This window comes from Schistocerca piceifrons, chromosome 9 (genome assembly GCF_021461385.2).
Source record: "Schistocerca piceifrons isolate TAMUIC-IGC-003096 chromosome 9, iqSchPice1.1, whole genome shotgun sequence".
NCBI classification, from domain to species: Eukaryota; Metazoa; Arthropoda; class Insecta; order Orthoptera; family Acrididae; genus Schistocerca; species Schistocerca piceifrons.
Genome location: NC_060146.1, coordinates 137644304 through 137661228, shown reverse-complemented (window position 1 = coordinate 137661228; position 16925 = coordinate 137644304). Strand labels below are relative to the sequence as shown.

The following is a 16925-nucleotide window of genomic DNA, read 5'->3' as shown; positions in this document are numbered from 1 at the left end:
TTTGCTACATTCTGGGTTCAGTAGCAATAAGGCCAAGAAAAGACACATGTTGGCATATAGGGAAGGGGTATCTACAGCGGAAAGTATGGACTGAGGCAGTAATGGGGTACGGATGGTCGAGAGTCAGTCTGTTCATTCACCTAGCAATTCCTATTCCAGTCCTGCCATAGGCTCATCCTGTATCACCAGAGGCAGTGCCACCTGTGAAAGCAGCCATGTCACATACCAGCTCTGTTGCAATTTCTGCATAGCATTTTATGTGGGTATGATGACCAACAAGCTGTCGACCAAAAAATGTCCACCACCAAACTGTGGTGGAGAACAGAGTTGCCCACCAAGTGTGGGAATATATTGCTGAACACAACATGCTTGAGTTAAATGGCTGCTTCACAGCCCATGTTATCTCACACCCTCCCTGCAGCACCAACTTTTCTGAACCATGCAGATGGGAACTATCCCCACAATACATCTGCTCCTCTAATCCTTCTGGCAAACTCACTGCACCCACACCCTCTACCCAACATTCTCCACCTCCTCTGCCCTCTTATCTCAACCCAACCCACACTTCCACATCCATGTCATCATCATCTTGGGCCACATGAACTCACTGGCTCTGGCACACATGTGTCACATTCCTATCCATACACCTGCTGCCTCCTTCCAAGCCACCTTATACCCCTCCCGTCCCCAACCTATCCTCCTACTCCCCACTTTTCTTCCCCCAACCCAATCCATCCACCCAACCCACTTCATCAAACACAGCTCCTCACACCAGTCCACCTGCTGAACTCCAATCCCGGCACTATTTGTTAGATTCATCCAAAAGCTAGCAAGGCGTAAAACTTTCGTATGTACATATACATTTTTTTGAAATTGTCAATGTAGTATCATATAATTTACAAGTAATTGTCATAATTAACAGTTCAAGTACATTAACACTGGTCATTATTTGTTGTCTGTACACTTTAAATAAGTAGCTCGCTGTGCCTGTTTCTTTATAGTTTAACTGATTCTTCATCGCTGAACACTCTCCTTCATGATGGGATTTACAGAACACAACATGTCAATGAAAGAATGAGTGAATAGTCACTGTTTCTTTAGACTTAGAGGGCACTTCCCATCATGAACTGTTTTACTTGTTATATGTCTATACATTGTTTGGTCAACTATTCTTATATTCTGACTCACAGTTTCTTAAACATTCCTGCTCCAGAGGTAAATGTTTTACTATCCTACATGAAATATGATACTACTGCATTTTTTTCCAGTTTACTAAACGTGTAAATCTGTCTATATCTTTCAGCTGCACTTTGCACTTTATCAATGAAACACATGCAACACTGGTGTAATGTTCTACAATATTTATTATTTGTTACACGAACCAGTTTTGGCAGTCACATCATCATAAGATACAAAGATACATTGGTGCAGTGAAATTTTATTGAATCAAATATTTTAAACTAGTGCATCTACAGAGCACCTCCATTTCAAAAGACCAAAAAAGTTAATGTCAGAATTAGGTATCAAATAAGAGGGATTATCTTAGTGTAAATGCAATATAAGATTATTCAATTAAGATAAAACATGTGACACATTAACTAATGAACTACAGACAAATTACAACAGTTGCACATAGAATAAAATAAGTGAACAATAAAATTTGGTGAGATATTCCAAAGACGTGGCTGAACAAAATAATCTTGTTTTCAATGGATCCTACATTACAAACAGATAAAATATAACAGTGATATTAAGCAAGTGAATACAGCAGCTGTGATTACACAAAGTAAAATTTTTTTAACACAATGACAGAAATTAAATAAAGGAAAATGGGGCATGTGAGTAAGGGAGGTAATTTACAACATGCCCTTGGATGAGATTATGAGCAGTGTCTGCAGTTAGAAGTGGCGAGTAAGGGAACTGTGTCTGGTCATTCAGTACTAATTGGGCCGATGGACATGTGTTTATTAATTTCCATTATTTCAAGATAGTTCATCTCCCTTCCTTTATGGATGTGATGTGTAATACCTCGAGTTTCACATCGTAACTATGGCTTCTTTAAGCAGGTGGTCTGCAAAAGCAGAATCTCCTTTTCTAGGTTTCCATCTTCCGCGGCATTCCTTCAAGCAGGTATGTACTGCACTGTCAGACTGACCAATATAGAATTTTCCACAATTATAAGTAATTTTATATATTCCACTCTTGTCCAAACCTGTCTTTACAATTGGGCAAAAAAATGGCCAACAGTGTTGTGCACATAAAATGATTTTTTTACGTTCCTGGATTTCAGCTTTCTGGCTACATCCACTGAGATTTTTCCTAAGTATGGAATTGTTCACCATTTATTGCATTCTTGAAGTGGTGGGTCATGGCAGGGTGAAGAAGAGAGTACACATGTTGTTTCTGCTTTTTACACTTTATGGAGTCCACACAGATATGAGGATAGCCATTGTTTGACTGCACTTAACTCCAGTTGGAAGTTGTCTTCACTCATGGGAGTCAGTATTAGGTGATGTATAACTGAATGAAAGGCAGCATGTTTATGGGTCACTGAATATTGAGAACTGACCAATATTATAATATCTGTGGTGGTAGGTTTCCTACAAATTTTGAAAGTATGAATAGAGTCACTGATGTTCATGGTTAGATCTAAATAATTTATGCAGTTACCCCCAAACACCGGTGTGAATTTTATAGTGTTGTGTTTAGAATGCATCACTGCTGCAATTACCCCTGGGTCACTTATACCTATTTCAATGTGAAAATGTTGAAAGTAGTCATATCTATTAGTCACCACCAATTCCAACACACTAAAGTGAAGAGTGACTTTCTGAACTACCTGCTGTGTGTAATTTTCACAGAGGACTAAGACTGACGACCAGTAGAAAGATCCAATTATAAGTTTATGACCATTCTTCTTAGTGAGTGTGGCCCAATAAATATTGCTTGCTATTTCTGTTTCAATCTCAGTGGATTTAGTTTCTTCTCTATGGCACAACCGAGAAGTCCAAATCCACCCATCTATTTTGAACCATGACGTCATCAATATGGTGGAAAAGGCTAGTTCCAGCACATAGAATAAGGCGATAATGACGTCACTACATACACGCACCAATAAATGTGAACAAAAATAAAAATGACACAGTAAGATCCCGCTCCAAAAATAAAATTAAGCAAACAGGACAACCACGGAAAATTGGGGGTTTAGGGTGGGGTCAAGCTAAATATACAGCAATAAAAAAACACCACATCATCCTAAATCAAATATGTAAAAATGTTGAAGTACAACATCCTGCTACACCAACAAAAACACAGGAATCGGACATTTCCTTTGATCTATATAGCTCAAACACAACTGTTGATACCAAAAAACAGACACCTACAACCCCCAAATGTGGAATTGGACACTTCCCTTGACTTATATAGCTCAACCACAGCTATCGATCTCAAAAAAACCAACACCCACAACACTGAAAAGTGGAACCAAGATCCCAACAACTCAAAAACCCATTTACCCCACATTCACCACATGAATTAAAACAACTTATCTACCATAAACACACAACAGACAAAACATCGAAATTACTATAGAAAAAAACCAAAACAAAAATGACTTACCAAGAAAAGCCTCCAGCAATACCACGTAGGTTGGCCACCACACACGCAAGAGCAACCTCCCTCCCCCCACGAACACATGTGCGCGTTCCGCACCAACTACCAATACTCAAAAGCACATTAGCATGATGACAACAAAAACTCAAATGAACCCCATACCACAAACTCAGCACGTTCACATCTACCACCAGAGAGTACCATCAAATACAACACAACACCTACAAACACAACTAACTCAAAAACACCGCGCTGTAGTTACATCACACATCATACCACCATTGCACCATGGGTCAAAGGAGACAGGTGGAATAGGACATTTGTATTGACCCCATAAATCTCACTGCTGTCCAACTTTTTGTTTTCAAAGGTTTTTTGTACTTAATATTATGGGAGCTCCATTACTTTATATTACTGCTTCAAAATCTAGGACTTTGTCATGAATACTTCAGCAGTTGATCACTAAGATTTTAATTGTCTCATCTGTAGCAGTGATATCTTTGAGTCTTACAGAAATATGTTGGGGTTTCCCTCAGCTATCATTATCTGGACAGCATGGAGAGTCACCATACCAGAAAAATCCTTCTGTGTACCACACATGCAGTCAGCTACCTGAGCAGCAGTCTCTGTTGCATAGTGCACACATGACCTGTTTAGGGACTTGCTACATTTCTCAACCCTATAAGATTATGGTTTAAGTCTCCTATTAACTAAGAACCAGGGAGACATAGTCAGTTCTGAGGACAATGGTACAGATTATGAGTGTCATCCAAACTCCATGAGCAATCCTGGTCTTCTCCACCTTCTCTGCCAGTCGCTGGAATGAGCCAAGTATGACCTAGGAGCTCAGGCCAGAGAGCTAACTTGTTGTGTAACAATCTGCAGAAAACCAGCACTGGCCACATCCTGTTCTCTCAGTGCCTTCAGGATCAGCTCCTCCAACATGTTGGAAGAGGCCCCCATGAGGCACACACTATGAGTGCACATGTCAATCCTTCACATTACTTCCTCCCATTTCCCTAAGGGTAGCATTATTCACAGCACATTTGAAATGTCAATTATTAGTACATTTCTATCCACTTGCTCATGCTTTTAGCTAACAAATCAGGCTCCCAGACTTGTGAAGTTTGCCATATTATCTCACGTTTAGGGGAGGATAGCACCTCATACTAAGTGGTATGGAGTATGGGTGTAGCAGACCGACCCTGAATTGTCCCTGGTCTCTAACTTACCACTGACTCACCACACAGTCAAGTCAGTGAATAGTGATGGGTACTATATTTCCTAGAAGGAAGAAAGTGTCTATTGAAGAAGACACTACTTCACATACTCCTCTTATCTCTTTGGTAGTCTGGCCAACATGCTCACCGGCAGCAACTTTCTCTCACTTGACAGCAGTCAAGACAATTACAGCTGCTTACAAATAACTACTATCTCATCCAAAGCCCATGAATAGCATTCACAGGAAGGCTACATTGTTTATTTCAACGTTCACTCAATATCATATACAATATTTTGTGGAATGAAGATTATAGTTACAGAATGAGCTGTAGCATAGCTTGAGACTTGGGTTAGGATGAGAAGTAATGAGATTACAAGTTCATCACCCAACAAATGTGACGTTATAAAAACACAACTAATCTACTCTGCTAAGTTGAGTTTACATATGCTTCTTCAGGTGGTCTCTCTTTATAGAAGTTCACTCCTATGGTCCATATTTGCTTCAATAGCAAATAGGTCTTGCAGACTTTGCCTTTAAGCAATAGAGTTTCTTAGTTTCTTGTTTTTTCTCTCTTGTACTGTAATAAGCAGAAAAGTGCATGTTCCAAAATATATTTCATAGAGTTCTGACCATGGGAAACCCCAACCAGCAACACTAATTTGCAAATTAAAAAAAATATACTGAAGTAACAATTTTAATGAAGATTGTAGTCAGTGACAACAACAGTATGTGTGGTTAACTAAAATATGGTGATGGGGCAATATTACCTAAACGTATGTGGGAGCACATAAATTAACAACAAATTGTGCTTTGATCAACACAGGGCCTTCCTAACATATCTGAAGTTTCCAGAACCTTGCTAATACAAGATACTTTATTCTATTTAGCTTATAAAGGTTCATTTTTGTGAGATACTTCTACACGATGGATGTAAATATTGTGCAGACTAGTGTAGTATCAATATACTGCTTAATGAGTTATTTTATACAATATGCAATTATGTTAAATTTTATGTTGTTGTTGTTGTGATCTTCAGTCCTGAGACTGGTTTGATGCAGCTCTCCATGCTACTCTATCCTGTGCAAGCTTTTTCATCTCCCAGTACCTACTGCAACCTATATCCTTCTGAATCTGCTTAGTGTATTCATCTCTTGGTCTCCCCCTACGATTTTTACCCTCCACGCTGCCCTCCAATACTAAATTGGTGATCCCTTGGTGCCTCAGAACATGTCCTACCAGCCGATCCCTTCTTCTGGTCAAGTTGTGCCACAAACTTCTCTTCTCCCCAATCCTATTCAATACTTCCTCATTAGTTATGTGATCTACCCATCTAATCTTCAGCATTCTTCTGTAGCACCACATTTCAAAAGCTTCTATTCTCTTCTTGTCAAAACTATTTATCGTCCATGTTTCACTTCCATACATGGCTACACTCCATACGAATACTTTCAGAAATGACTTCCTGACACTTAAATCAATACTGGATGTTAACAAATTTCTCTTCTTCAGAAACACTTTCCTTGCCATTGCCAGCCTACATTTTATATCCTCTCTACTTCGAGCATCATCAGTTATTTTGCTCCCCAAATAGCAAAACTCCTTTACTACTTTAAGTGTCTCATTTCCTAATCTAATTCCCTCAGCATCACCCGACTTAATTAGACTACATTCCATTATCCTTGTTTTGCTTTTGTTGATGTTCATCTTATATCCTCCTTTCAAGACACTGTCCATTCCATTCAACTGCTCTTCCAAGTCCTTTGCTGTCTCTGACAGAACTACAATGTCATCGGCGAACCTCAAAGTTTTTATTTCTTCTCCATGAATTTTAATACCTACTCCGAATTTTTCTTTTGTTTCCTTTACTGCTTGCTCAATATACAGATTGAACAACATCGGGGAGAGGCTACAACCCTGTCTTACTCCCTTCCCAACCACTGCTTCCCTTTCATGTCCCTCGACTCTTATAACTGCCATCTGGTTTCTGTACAAATTGTAAATAGCCTTTCGCTCCCTGTATTTTACCCCTGCCACCTTTAGAATTTGAAAGAGAGTAGTCCAGTCAACATTGTCAAAAGCTTTCTCTAAGTCTACAAATGCTAGAAACTTAGGTTTGCCTTTCCTTAATCTTTCTTCTAAGATAAGTCGTAAGGTAAGTATTGCCTCACGTGTTCCAGTGTTTCTACGGAATCCAAACTGATCTTCCCCGAGGTTGGCTTCTACTAGTTTTTCCATTCGTCTGTAAAGAATTCGTGTTAGTATTTTGCAGCTGTGACTTATTAAGCTGATAGTTCGGTAATTTTCACATCTGTCAACACCTGCTTTCTTTGGGATTGGAATTATTATATTCTTCTTGAAGTCTGAGGGTATTTCGCCTGTTTCATACATCTTGCTCACCAGATGGTAGAGTTTTGTCAGGACTGGCTCTCCCACGGCCGTCAGTAGTTCCAATGGAATATTGTCTACTCCGGGGGCCTTGTTTCGACTCAGGTCTTTCAGTGCTCTGTCAAACTCTTCACGCAGTATCGTATTTCCCATTTCATCTTCATCTACATCCTCTTCCATTTCCATAATATTGTCCTCAAGTACATCGCCCTTGTATAGCATATATTTTATATGCTACTCATTTGTCACTATATTATTAGCATCACTTCCCATGAAGAGTGGACGCTAGAGAAATAAATGGATCGTTAACTGCATACTATGAATACATACTATTTCACCTATGATATGGAGTGATATTCTGAAATAATTCTTCATCTGATCTTCGCATTCCGAGAATCGAGAGGAGATTCACGAGGATCATTTATCTTGCAAAACCCATTTTCAGAAAGCTGAAGATCCTACCAGTGCCTTGTTTATATATTCTCGCGGCTGTAAAATTAATGAAAATGCCATATAATCCAACCCAGCGCTGAAAAAGTGACATTCAAAAACAACAGAATACATCAAAGCTGCATGTGTTACATGCTAATACATACATTTATCAAAGCGAAGGGTTCAAAATTGGACTTCACACGTACACTAAGTTCCCAACAAGTACGGTGTGAAGTATATTGAAAACAATTTCGTAAAGACATGGGGTCTTAATTGCTGTATCACTATCTGTACTCTATAGAAGAAGACCTGAAACATTGTGTGCTGATTATGAATACGTGCAATACATGAATTTTCGGTGAGAGAAATCTTATATGAAGCAGTTGCAATGTACTGTACATAATAACCTACCAATGTAAATATTAGGAAATTTTGTCAGACATCTGTAACTCCCTCGACAATATCACGTAACGTGGACCAAATAAATAAAGACATACAGCAGTTATCGTTATTATAACAGTAATCATTTGCAGCACGAATGTTCCGAGAATCAGTTCACGTTATTCCTCTCAACAAGTCACTTCTCTTCACAAACGTTGAGCAAACACTGGATGACAATTCGATTTCGCACTTTTGTTGGTAAACAGAAGATCCAACAGCAGGTATGCGCGATTAATTGCAATTAATCGATTAATCGCATCATTCTTTTAATCGATTGTGGTGGTGCAAACATTTCTCTCACGTCAATTTTATTTTACATAATCGATCATACTTGCGATTAATTATTCCAATTTTTTCCTTTTATATTTTTGAAAAATTTTCAGTGTCTCACACTTAAATAACACTCACAAAATGGTAAAAATATTAGTTTATTTAATAAAATTGAAATAAAGCTGAAACAAACGAGCAAGGAAAAACGGCAACAAGTGTGCTTTTAAATCATCAAAGTTGCGTAAGTCACAGATATAATCATTAAATTGCAATCTCAATTTTATGACTTTACATTTGACACTGACAAAAATTAGGATAAATCCAACAAGCTTCTCAAAGCGAAGAATCCACAAACTTACTAAAAATAACTAGACCATCCTTTGGCGCTAGTCTAGCTCTCACTCGACGAAGCCGTGCACTTGGTAAATGGTGTCAAATAGCGGATAAAACGCTGCGCACACAGTGACGTAACAGATGCAAACTACGTTCGTATGGACTCTGTATGACTTGTGAAAGCATAATGCCTAGTTCGAGCTATACTAGAGGTGACAGTTATTCAGATTCAAGTCAGTTGAAGAAAAATGCGATAAAATTGTGGAAAGGAATGTAGATAAAATTATATCATACAGAAATAAGTTCAGATGTCAAACGCAGAGTGTGCGCCACGAAATATTAAACAGGTATCGAAACTGAAAAACATCGTGAAAGATAAAATAATCTCACAATCTGCTATTTCATGTCATTGATGCAACTATCTTGAATCTACAGCTTGACACATTTTCACTCCGGCTTATAAGAAATAAATCCTACATTCTTGAATAGATATTTATTACTTCTGTCTTTTGATGGAGATCTAATACAGAAAATTAGGAACCTACATTCATTTAAAAGAGACTTGTTTACTCAGCAGGAATAGTGAAGTAAACATCCTTTCATTTTGTTCTTCGGTTTCCTTTCGTTGTCTCTCATAATTTTTAAATCGTAGGCCAGTAGTCATATTATTCCTTGCAAACGGCGGCCTTCAATACGGGAAGAGTTGCCTGATTTCTCCGCTACGGCGTGCTAGGAAGTTGATGAATCTATGAGCTGGTAAGTATTTGCTAAATATACCAGTAGTCTGTTTCTTCAAACATGCTCGGAGGTGATGATTTTGCAGTAATGAAGTTGACACACGAAGTTATATGTATAATGTTGATGTGCCTCAACCGATAATGGTCCCATTTCTTCAGCAACCGCATACAGGACTGATCACTCTCAAATACACGAAGTAGTATCTGGAGAGAAATTTGAATATGTTCCAGCAAGTATTTCAGCCAGAGTAACTCAGGAGCAGCTGTTGCCAGAGCTATATATTCTGCCTCTGTAGAAGACAAAGCAACACAAAGTCTGTTTCACGTTGCACAACAGATGGTGCTTCCATATCATTGTAACAAATAACCAGAAGTAGATTTTGAGTCTTCCTTTTCGTTCCAGTTTGCATCAGCATAAGCCAGATGAACTTCTTGATTTCCTTTTCGATAATGAAGATTCGTATAGGTGGTTCCTTTTCATATATCTCAAAAGTCTTTTCAAGCAGCTCCATTGTTCTTCCAGTGGATTGATTTGGCATCGGCTCCAGAAGATGACCACATCACACATATCAGGCCTTGATGCTGCCATTGCATACATCAAACATCCAATCAATTCTCTGCATGGCTTATCAATCCTTTTTCCTTTTTCCTTTTTGGCGTCTCGAATGGGTTACAATCTTGCATGTTGAATCGTTGTAGCAGACTCTTCCAATATGACGTTTGGCTCCGATACGTTTTTCCTTTGTTCCTTGAAACCTCGATGCCACATATTATTGTGGTTCTCCAAGTTCCTTTATTTTAAATGGCTGCTTTCACCTAAATTTCACTTTGTCCATTTCCTCTCTGTTACTTTTTGCCAGCAGAATGTCATCAATGTAGAGCACAATCTAAATAAGAAGTTAATCTATAATTACATAGTAAAGACATTTCTCTGCTTCTCACTGAGTGAATCTGGTAGAGAAAAGAAACGCGTGAATATGATTCCATGCTGGTGGTACTTGCCTTAAGCCATATGAAGACCGCTGTAACCTGCAAACTGAATCAGTTCTTCAGGAGTAGCCACTCCTCCGGGAATAATCATGTATATTTCCTCCTGGAGTAATCCATGAAGAAAAGAGATGGCGACATCAAATTGTTCCAGAACCAGTCCTTGTCATATTGGAATAACTAGCGTAATTCTAATAATTGCAAGTCGAGCCACTGTTGCTTATGTTTCCTCACAGTCAGATCCCTTTTTCTGCAAATATCCTTTAGCCACAAGTCTAGCCTTGTGTCTTATGATATTTCCATCCTTGTCCTTATTCAATCTCATCACCCACTTATTGTCGATGTCCTTCCTTCCAGGGGCTACTTTAACAAAGATCCAAGTCATGTTTTCCTTTATAGAGTCAGTTTCATCCAGTATCGATTTGTACCAGTATTCCTTACCTTCATGAGTTGCAATTTCCTTGTAGCTTGTCGGTAAGCCATTGATAAATGATTCTATGCTCAGAAGAAGAACAGCATGGTTATCCAGGTATTGAGGAAGGTTCCCCTTCCTGGTAGAATGTCAAATAGTTTCCTTTACAGTTTCCCCTTTGTCACTGGTCAGTTCCGATATGGAAATGCTTTCATGAGCCACATTATTTGATGTAAAATTTTCCTCAGCGAACTCTCCTCCATTATCGACCTTTTGTTTCTTCTCTGATGATTCCTGTACAGGTACCGGAATCCAGCCCTCAGTCAGCTTGCTTTCAAAGCCAAAACTTCCTTTGTAGAAAACAATGTTTCTTTCTGCGACTATTTTTTCTTACTCTGGGCACTGAAGTATGTAGCCAGTGAAGTAGCACGTCAAGGACTTGCTGTCAAACTTTCCTATTCTCGATTCCTTTGGCACCAGTAGATAAGCAATACATCCAGATACTCTTAGCTTACTCAAGTCAAGTTTTTCGTTGTAACACAAGGCTGCAGGCTCCACTAGGACTCCTATTAAGTAGGTATACAGCTGTATAAACCACTTCTGACAACGTCTTACTTAATTTACACTGAAGTATCAAATTGCGAGCATTCTCAATAAGAATTTTGTTCATTAGCTGCGAGACTCCATTTGCAGAGTGAGACTCAAGCTGTTCTTCAAAAAATTTGCTTCAGTTCGTTCTACATGTTTTCACAACCAGTGTCACAGCGCAATCTGACGATCAGCAAATTACAATGAGCTGTAACCATAGCATGAAATATCTTCAGGTAGCGAGTCATCTTAAACTTCGATTCCAGTGCGTAAGCCAAAGTGAAATGCGCAAAGTCGTCGAAGAACGTGAGCACATACTTCTTGCCGTCGAATGATTCCGGTGAGATTGACCACACAGGTCACCGCAAATCAACTGAAGAGGTCTGCTGCCACCTTTCCTGGTGTGATTGTATGGTACCTGTGGTCATTTACCTTCGACACAATCTGAGCGTTGTTCCGTGGGGCCTGTTGAAGTGTCCAGTTCCATACCATCAGCTTGTGACTCGAGGCATTTAACGCTATCATATCTCTGCCTAATCTGCTGTGCCAGTTTCAGATTAGTTTCAGCTGAAACAACTTTCAAGGCTTTACGTTACAAAAAATTTAAAATGTATAGTTGAGATTCATTACTATCTGCTATGACAATAATTTCGTTTCCTTTTATAATTTCTTGAGCTTTCTCAAATATGATAATAAAAACCTTCATTTGCAATTTTCTAGCTGACAGCAAATTATAATTAAGATCAGACACGAACAGAACATCTTTAATCGTTATTTGAATTTCCTTTTCTTTTACAACAGCAGTGACTTTAATTTCTTTTCTTACTTTAGCCTCAAGAAAAATGCCTGAGCCACCTACTTTAATTAATTGTTAGCTAAAGGTATCTTGCTGTTAATCAAGTGGTCCATAGCTTCAGGATCCAAGAACCAACTTATATTGTTCGCTGATTGATCTTCACTTGAAGCTGCAAAACAAAAATCATCTTCCTCTGTGACGTTAGCCACGATGACAATGGCTTCCTTTTTCAGATTTCTTTCTGCTGCCTGGATAACATGCGGTATACAAATTCACTTCGAAAACTTAGGTACAAAAAGTTCACTTAAAATTTAAATTTGTCTTTCGTCTGATTTTATCGAAATTCGTGCGGTTGGCGACATATTTTCTGGTGTACTAAATATACAAACATAGCCTGTACTTAGCCAGGATCTCCTTGTTCACAACTAACAGTTCCAAAATTTCATTATATATTTACGCAAAAAAGGTAATTTTCAGAAGTTCCGGACGGTTGCAGAGATTTTCGTAATTTATGAGTGTTTTTATCACCAGTTTTGTAACAAAGCGGTGATCGTGATTTACAGTTACTGTTAATAAGTAGCATATTGTGTCACATTCGTTTATATTGTCTACATTTATCGCAAACTGACACTACTGTCTGACTTTCTTAGCAACCATAAAGCTTCAGAGAAATAGTAAAACTTGAAACAAGTTTTCTGTTGTCTTCATAGATATCTCGCTTTTGGCTATAAATTACTTAAAATTCGAAAGAATTTTGATACTATTTGTAGCATACTAAACTTATAAATTAAAAGAAAATTAGCAAGCTTAGTACAAAGTTATTTGTTTACTAGTCTGTAAAATACTGCACCCAGCATAAATTGTTTAGTTTTCTCTAAAATATTGCACCAGGCATATACAGCCCTACTGTGTTTGCTGTTATCTGGGGTTGCTGCTCGGAAGCAGCTGGAAATCGCCATGACTACTGACAAGTGACAGGAAGCTGCTGCAAATGTGTGTGTTTGTAGAGCTACCAGGAGTTGTGTACCAAATACCTCAAGTACTACCCTCTCCTGTTGACACTGTCTCTCCTGCAGGCAATACAAGCTCCAGCATTACCCATTCACTTCACTGTGAGTGGTGTGTCAATGGTGGACCTAGGCGTCGTGTACAATGAAGACAGGACACAGGATGTTATACCAATCCCTTTAACAAAGCAGTTTGTGCTGCTGTCTTTCACTAAAATTGAAACTAAGCCACTGGGTTTCTCTTCACCTGTAGTGCTCAGAGCCATTTGAACCATTTCACTTCACCTGTTTTGGGAAAACATACGTTGTTCTTTATCAAGAGGAAGCAATCGAAAATGAATAAGAGGTCTATTAATCGTTGGCAGTTCAAATATAAAGTGAATAATGGTACCCCTTAGGGAAAAGGTAACAAGGAATGGGGAGGAACACGTGGTACACTCAGTGTGTATGCCTGGAGTCTTCATTAAGCATGTTGAAGAGGCTATTCCAGCAACCATTGAGGGAACAGGATGCAACCAACTGCAGGTCATTCTGCTCATTGGAGCAAACTATGCCTGTCGTCATCCTATGGTCATTCCAGCGAGTAGCAAAGAGGGTTGATAATGCCAGGCTTCCTCACAGAATTTCAGTGAAGTGTACAATATGCAGCAGTGTCCCAGAATTTATCATGATTCCCTGGTCTTGAGTCGAGTTGAAGACTTGAACCAGAGACTCTGAGGATTCTGTGACAAGCTAGGCTGCGCATTTTTAGACTTATGCCATAGGGTTGAGAGTTGTATGGTCTTAAATAACTCAGATGTGCACTTCACATCAGAGACAGCTACCCAAGTACCTGACTGTGTATAGGTTGCACACAGTTTTTTTTTAGATTAGCCAACTAAAATGTTTCCCACAGATGAGCGTATCATAATCCTAGTGGTTAACTGCCGAAGCACTCTAGCAAAGTGCCAGAGTTTGAAGTATTCCTGAAAAGCAGTGAAGCTCATGTAGTACTAGGTACAGAAAGCTGTTTGGAAACTGAAATTGTCAGCAGTGTAATTTTTGAGGAAAATTTAAGCATATACAGAAGGATAGGGAAAGGGGAAATGAAGGTCGTGTATTTGTCCCAGGAGACAAGAAACGCATATTCACCGAAATATAAATAGAAGCTACATGTGAGATTATTTGGTCAATACTCAGTATTAAGGGTGAGCATTAAATTATAACAGGATTCATGTATCGACCAGCAGATTCTCGTCCTGACATAACCGAAAACTTTACTGAAAACCTCATTTCGCTACTAATACATAAATTCTCTAATGATACTCTAACCACTGGAAGAGACTTTAATCATCCAAAAATCAACTGGGATAAATCTAATTTTGTTAGTAGTGGGTATGACAAGGCATCCTTTGAAATGTTACCGAATGTCTTCCCTGAAAACTACCTTGAACAGACACTTCAATACCCCACTCACGATGGAAATATATTAATCTAGTGGAAGAAACAGACCTCACCTCCTTGAGGAAGTACACATCGAAACTGGTACCAGTGATTATGAGGCAGATATAGCAATAATGATTACCAAAACACAAAGGGCAACTAAAACAAGAAGGAAGATTTATATGTTCAGCGAAATAGACAGAGAAACAATAATGTCCTCTCTCAAAGAGGAACTTGAAACTTTTAGTTCCAGATAGAAGCCTACAGAGGAGCTGTGGCTCAATCTTAAAAGAATAACTGACCATGTACTGAATAGATAACACCCTGTAGTGCAGGTCATAATAGGAGAGATTCTTTGTGTATAGAGACACTGTAAAGAAGACTTTAAAGAAATGTAGACTCCTACATAAAAAGTAAAAAACAGACGAATGGGCTACAGATAGAGAGATACTAAATGAAACGCATATGGTCTTATGTAAAGGATGTTAGTGGACAAAAGTTAGCATCCATTCACTCATTGATGACACAGGAACTAAAATTGAGGGTAGCAAAGCCACCTGATTGAGCGATGTGATGTGTAAAATGTCCTGGGAAATATCCATGGAGCATATAAAGCAGTGCAACAAAGATCATTGTCTGCACTACTTGCTAAGCAAGTTGTGCAGGCTTTTCAACTGTTCCTTTACAAAGAGAAGCCCAGGAATATTGCCCCAATTTAATTTTCGTACCGCTGGAAAGCTTAGTGAAATAGATATTAGTGTCAGTGGCGTTGTGAAACAATTTAAATCATTAAAATTTAACGAAGTCCCAGGTCCTGATGGAATCCCCATCAGACTTGTATACCCAATTTTCAGCCTAGTCAGCCTCTCTGTTAACTGTAGTCTGTCTGTTGATCCCTCAAACAAAAAACTGTGGACAGCACCTGGAAGAATGCACAGGTGACACATGTCTTCTGGAATGGTAACAGAAGTAGTCCAGAAAGCTACCATCCAGTATTCTTGACATAGATTGGTTGTAGAATTTTCGAATATATCCTGAGCCCAAACGAATGAGGTATCTCGAATAGAACGACCATCTCAATGCCAGCCAGTATGGATTTCGAAAACACAGATCATATGAAACCCAATTCGCTCTTTTCTCACACGACATACTGAAAGCTTTGGATCAAGGCAATCAGGCAGATGTAATATTTCTTGATTTCCAAAAAGCATTTGTCTATGTACCACACTTACTCTTATTGTCAAAATTACTATCACGTGGGTATCAAGTGGAGTTTATGATTGGATTCAGAATTTCTTCCTAGGGGGACACAGCATGTTGTCTTAGCTGGAGAGTCATCGATAGCTGTAGAAGTTACTTCAGGTGTACCCCAGGGAAGAGTGTTGGGTCCCTTGCTATTCATGTTGAATGTTAATGTTATTACAGACAATATTAATAGTATCCTCACTATCTACAGAGAATTACAGTGTTAATACAGCTGCACAAATATTCAATCAGAATTTGATAAGATTTCAAAGTGGTGCAATGATAGGCAAATTGCTTTAAATGTTCAAAAATATAAAATTGTGCACATCACAAAATGAAAAAAACATAATCTCCTATGAATCAGAGAGACATAGTACAAATCTGTAAACTTATACAAATACTTGGGTGTAATACTCGGTGCAGACATGAAGTGGAACATTAACATAGGCTCAGTTAAGGGTAAAGCAGATAGCAGACTTTCGTTGATTGGTAGAAAACACTGAGGTGACAAAAGTCATGGGATACCTCCTTTTTGCCCAGTGTAATGCAGCAACTCGACGTGGCATGGACTCAACGAATTATTGGAAGTCCTCTGCAGAAACACTGCGCCATGCGGCCTCTACAGCTGTCCATGATTGCGGAAGTGTTGCCTTGGCAGGGTTATAAGTACGAACTGACCGCTTGATTACGTTCTGTAAATGTTCAATGGGACTGACGTCGAGCGATCTGCGTGACCAAATCACTCGCTCGAACTGTCCAAAATGTTTTTCAAACCATTCGCAAACAACTGCTGCCTGCTGACACTGTACTTGTCATCCATAAAAATTCCATCGTTGTTTGGGAACATAAAGTACACAAACGGTTGCAAATGGTATCCAAGTAACCTAACATAACCATTTTCAGTCAGTGGTCGGTTCAGTTGGGCCAGACGACCCAGTCTATTCCTTGTGAACACGGCCCCAACCTTTATGGTGCCACCACCAGCTTCCACAGTGCTTTGTTGACAACATGTGTTCATGGCTTTGCGTGGACTGCG

General features: G+C 39.0%; 1 protein-coding gene across 5 annotated transcripts in view; it reads right to left on the bottom strand.

Moving 5' to 3' along the window:
* LOC124717229 (zinc finger protein 501-like) overlaps nucleotides 1–8299 on the bottom strand; it is a 139642-nt gene extending 131343 nt beyond the window's left edge. For 2 of the 5 annotated variants that reach the window (XM_047244028.1, XM_047244029.1), the window contains exon 1: nucleotides 8063–8299. Coding sequence is in view for 3 of the 5 variants with exons in the window: in XM_047244025.1 (XP_047099981.1) it covers nucleotides 7816–7914 (99 nt within the window). In the remaining 2 variants the exon portion in view is untranslated. Of the gene's footprint in view, nucleotides 1–3618; nucleotides 5907–7815; nucleotides 7976–8062 lie in introns of those variants that run through there. The other 3 variants (XM_047244026.1, XM_047244027.1, XM_047244025.1) reach the window with 2 other exon arrangements.
* Nucleotides 8300–16925: the final 8626 nt, after the last annotated feature.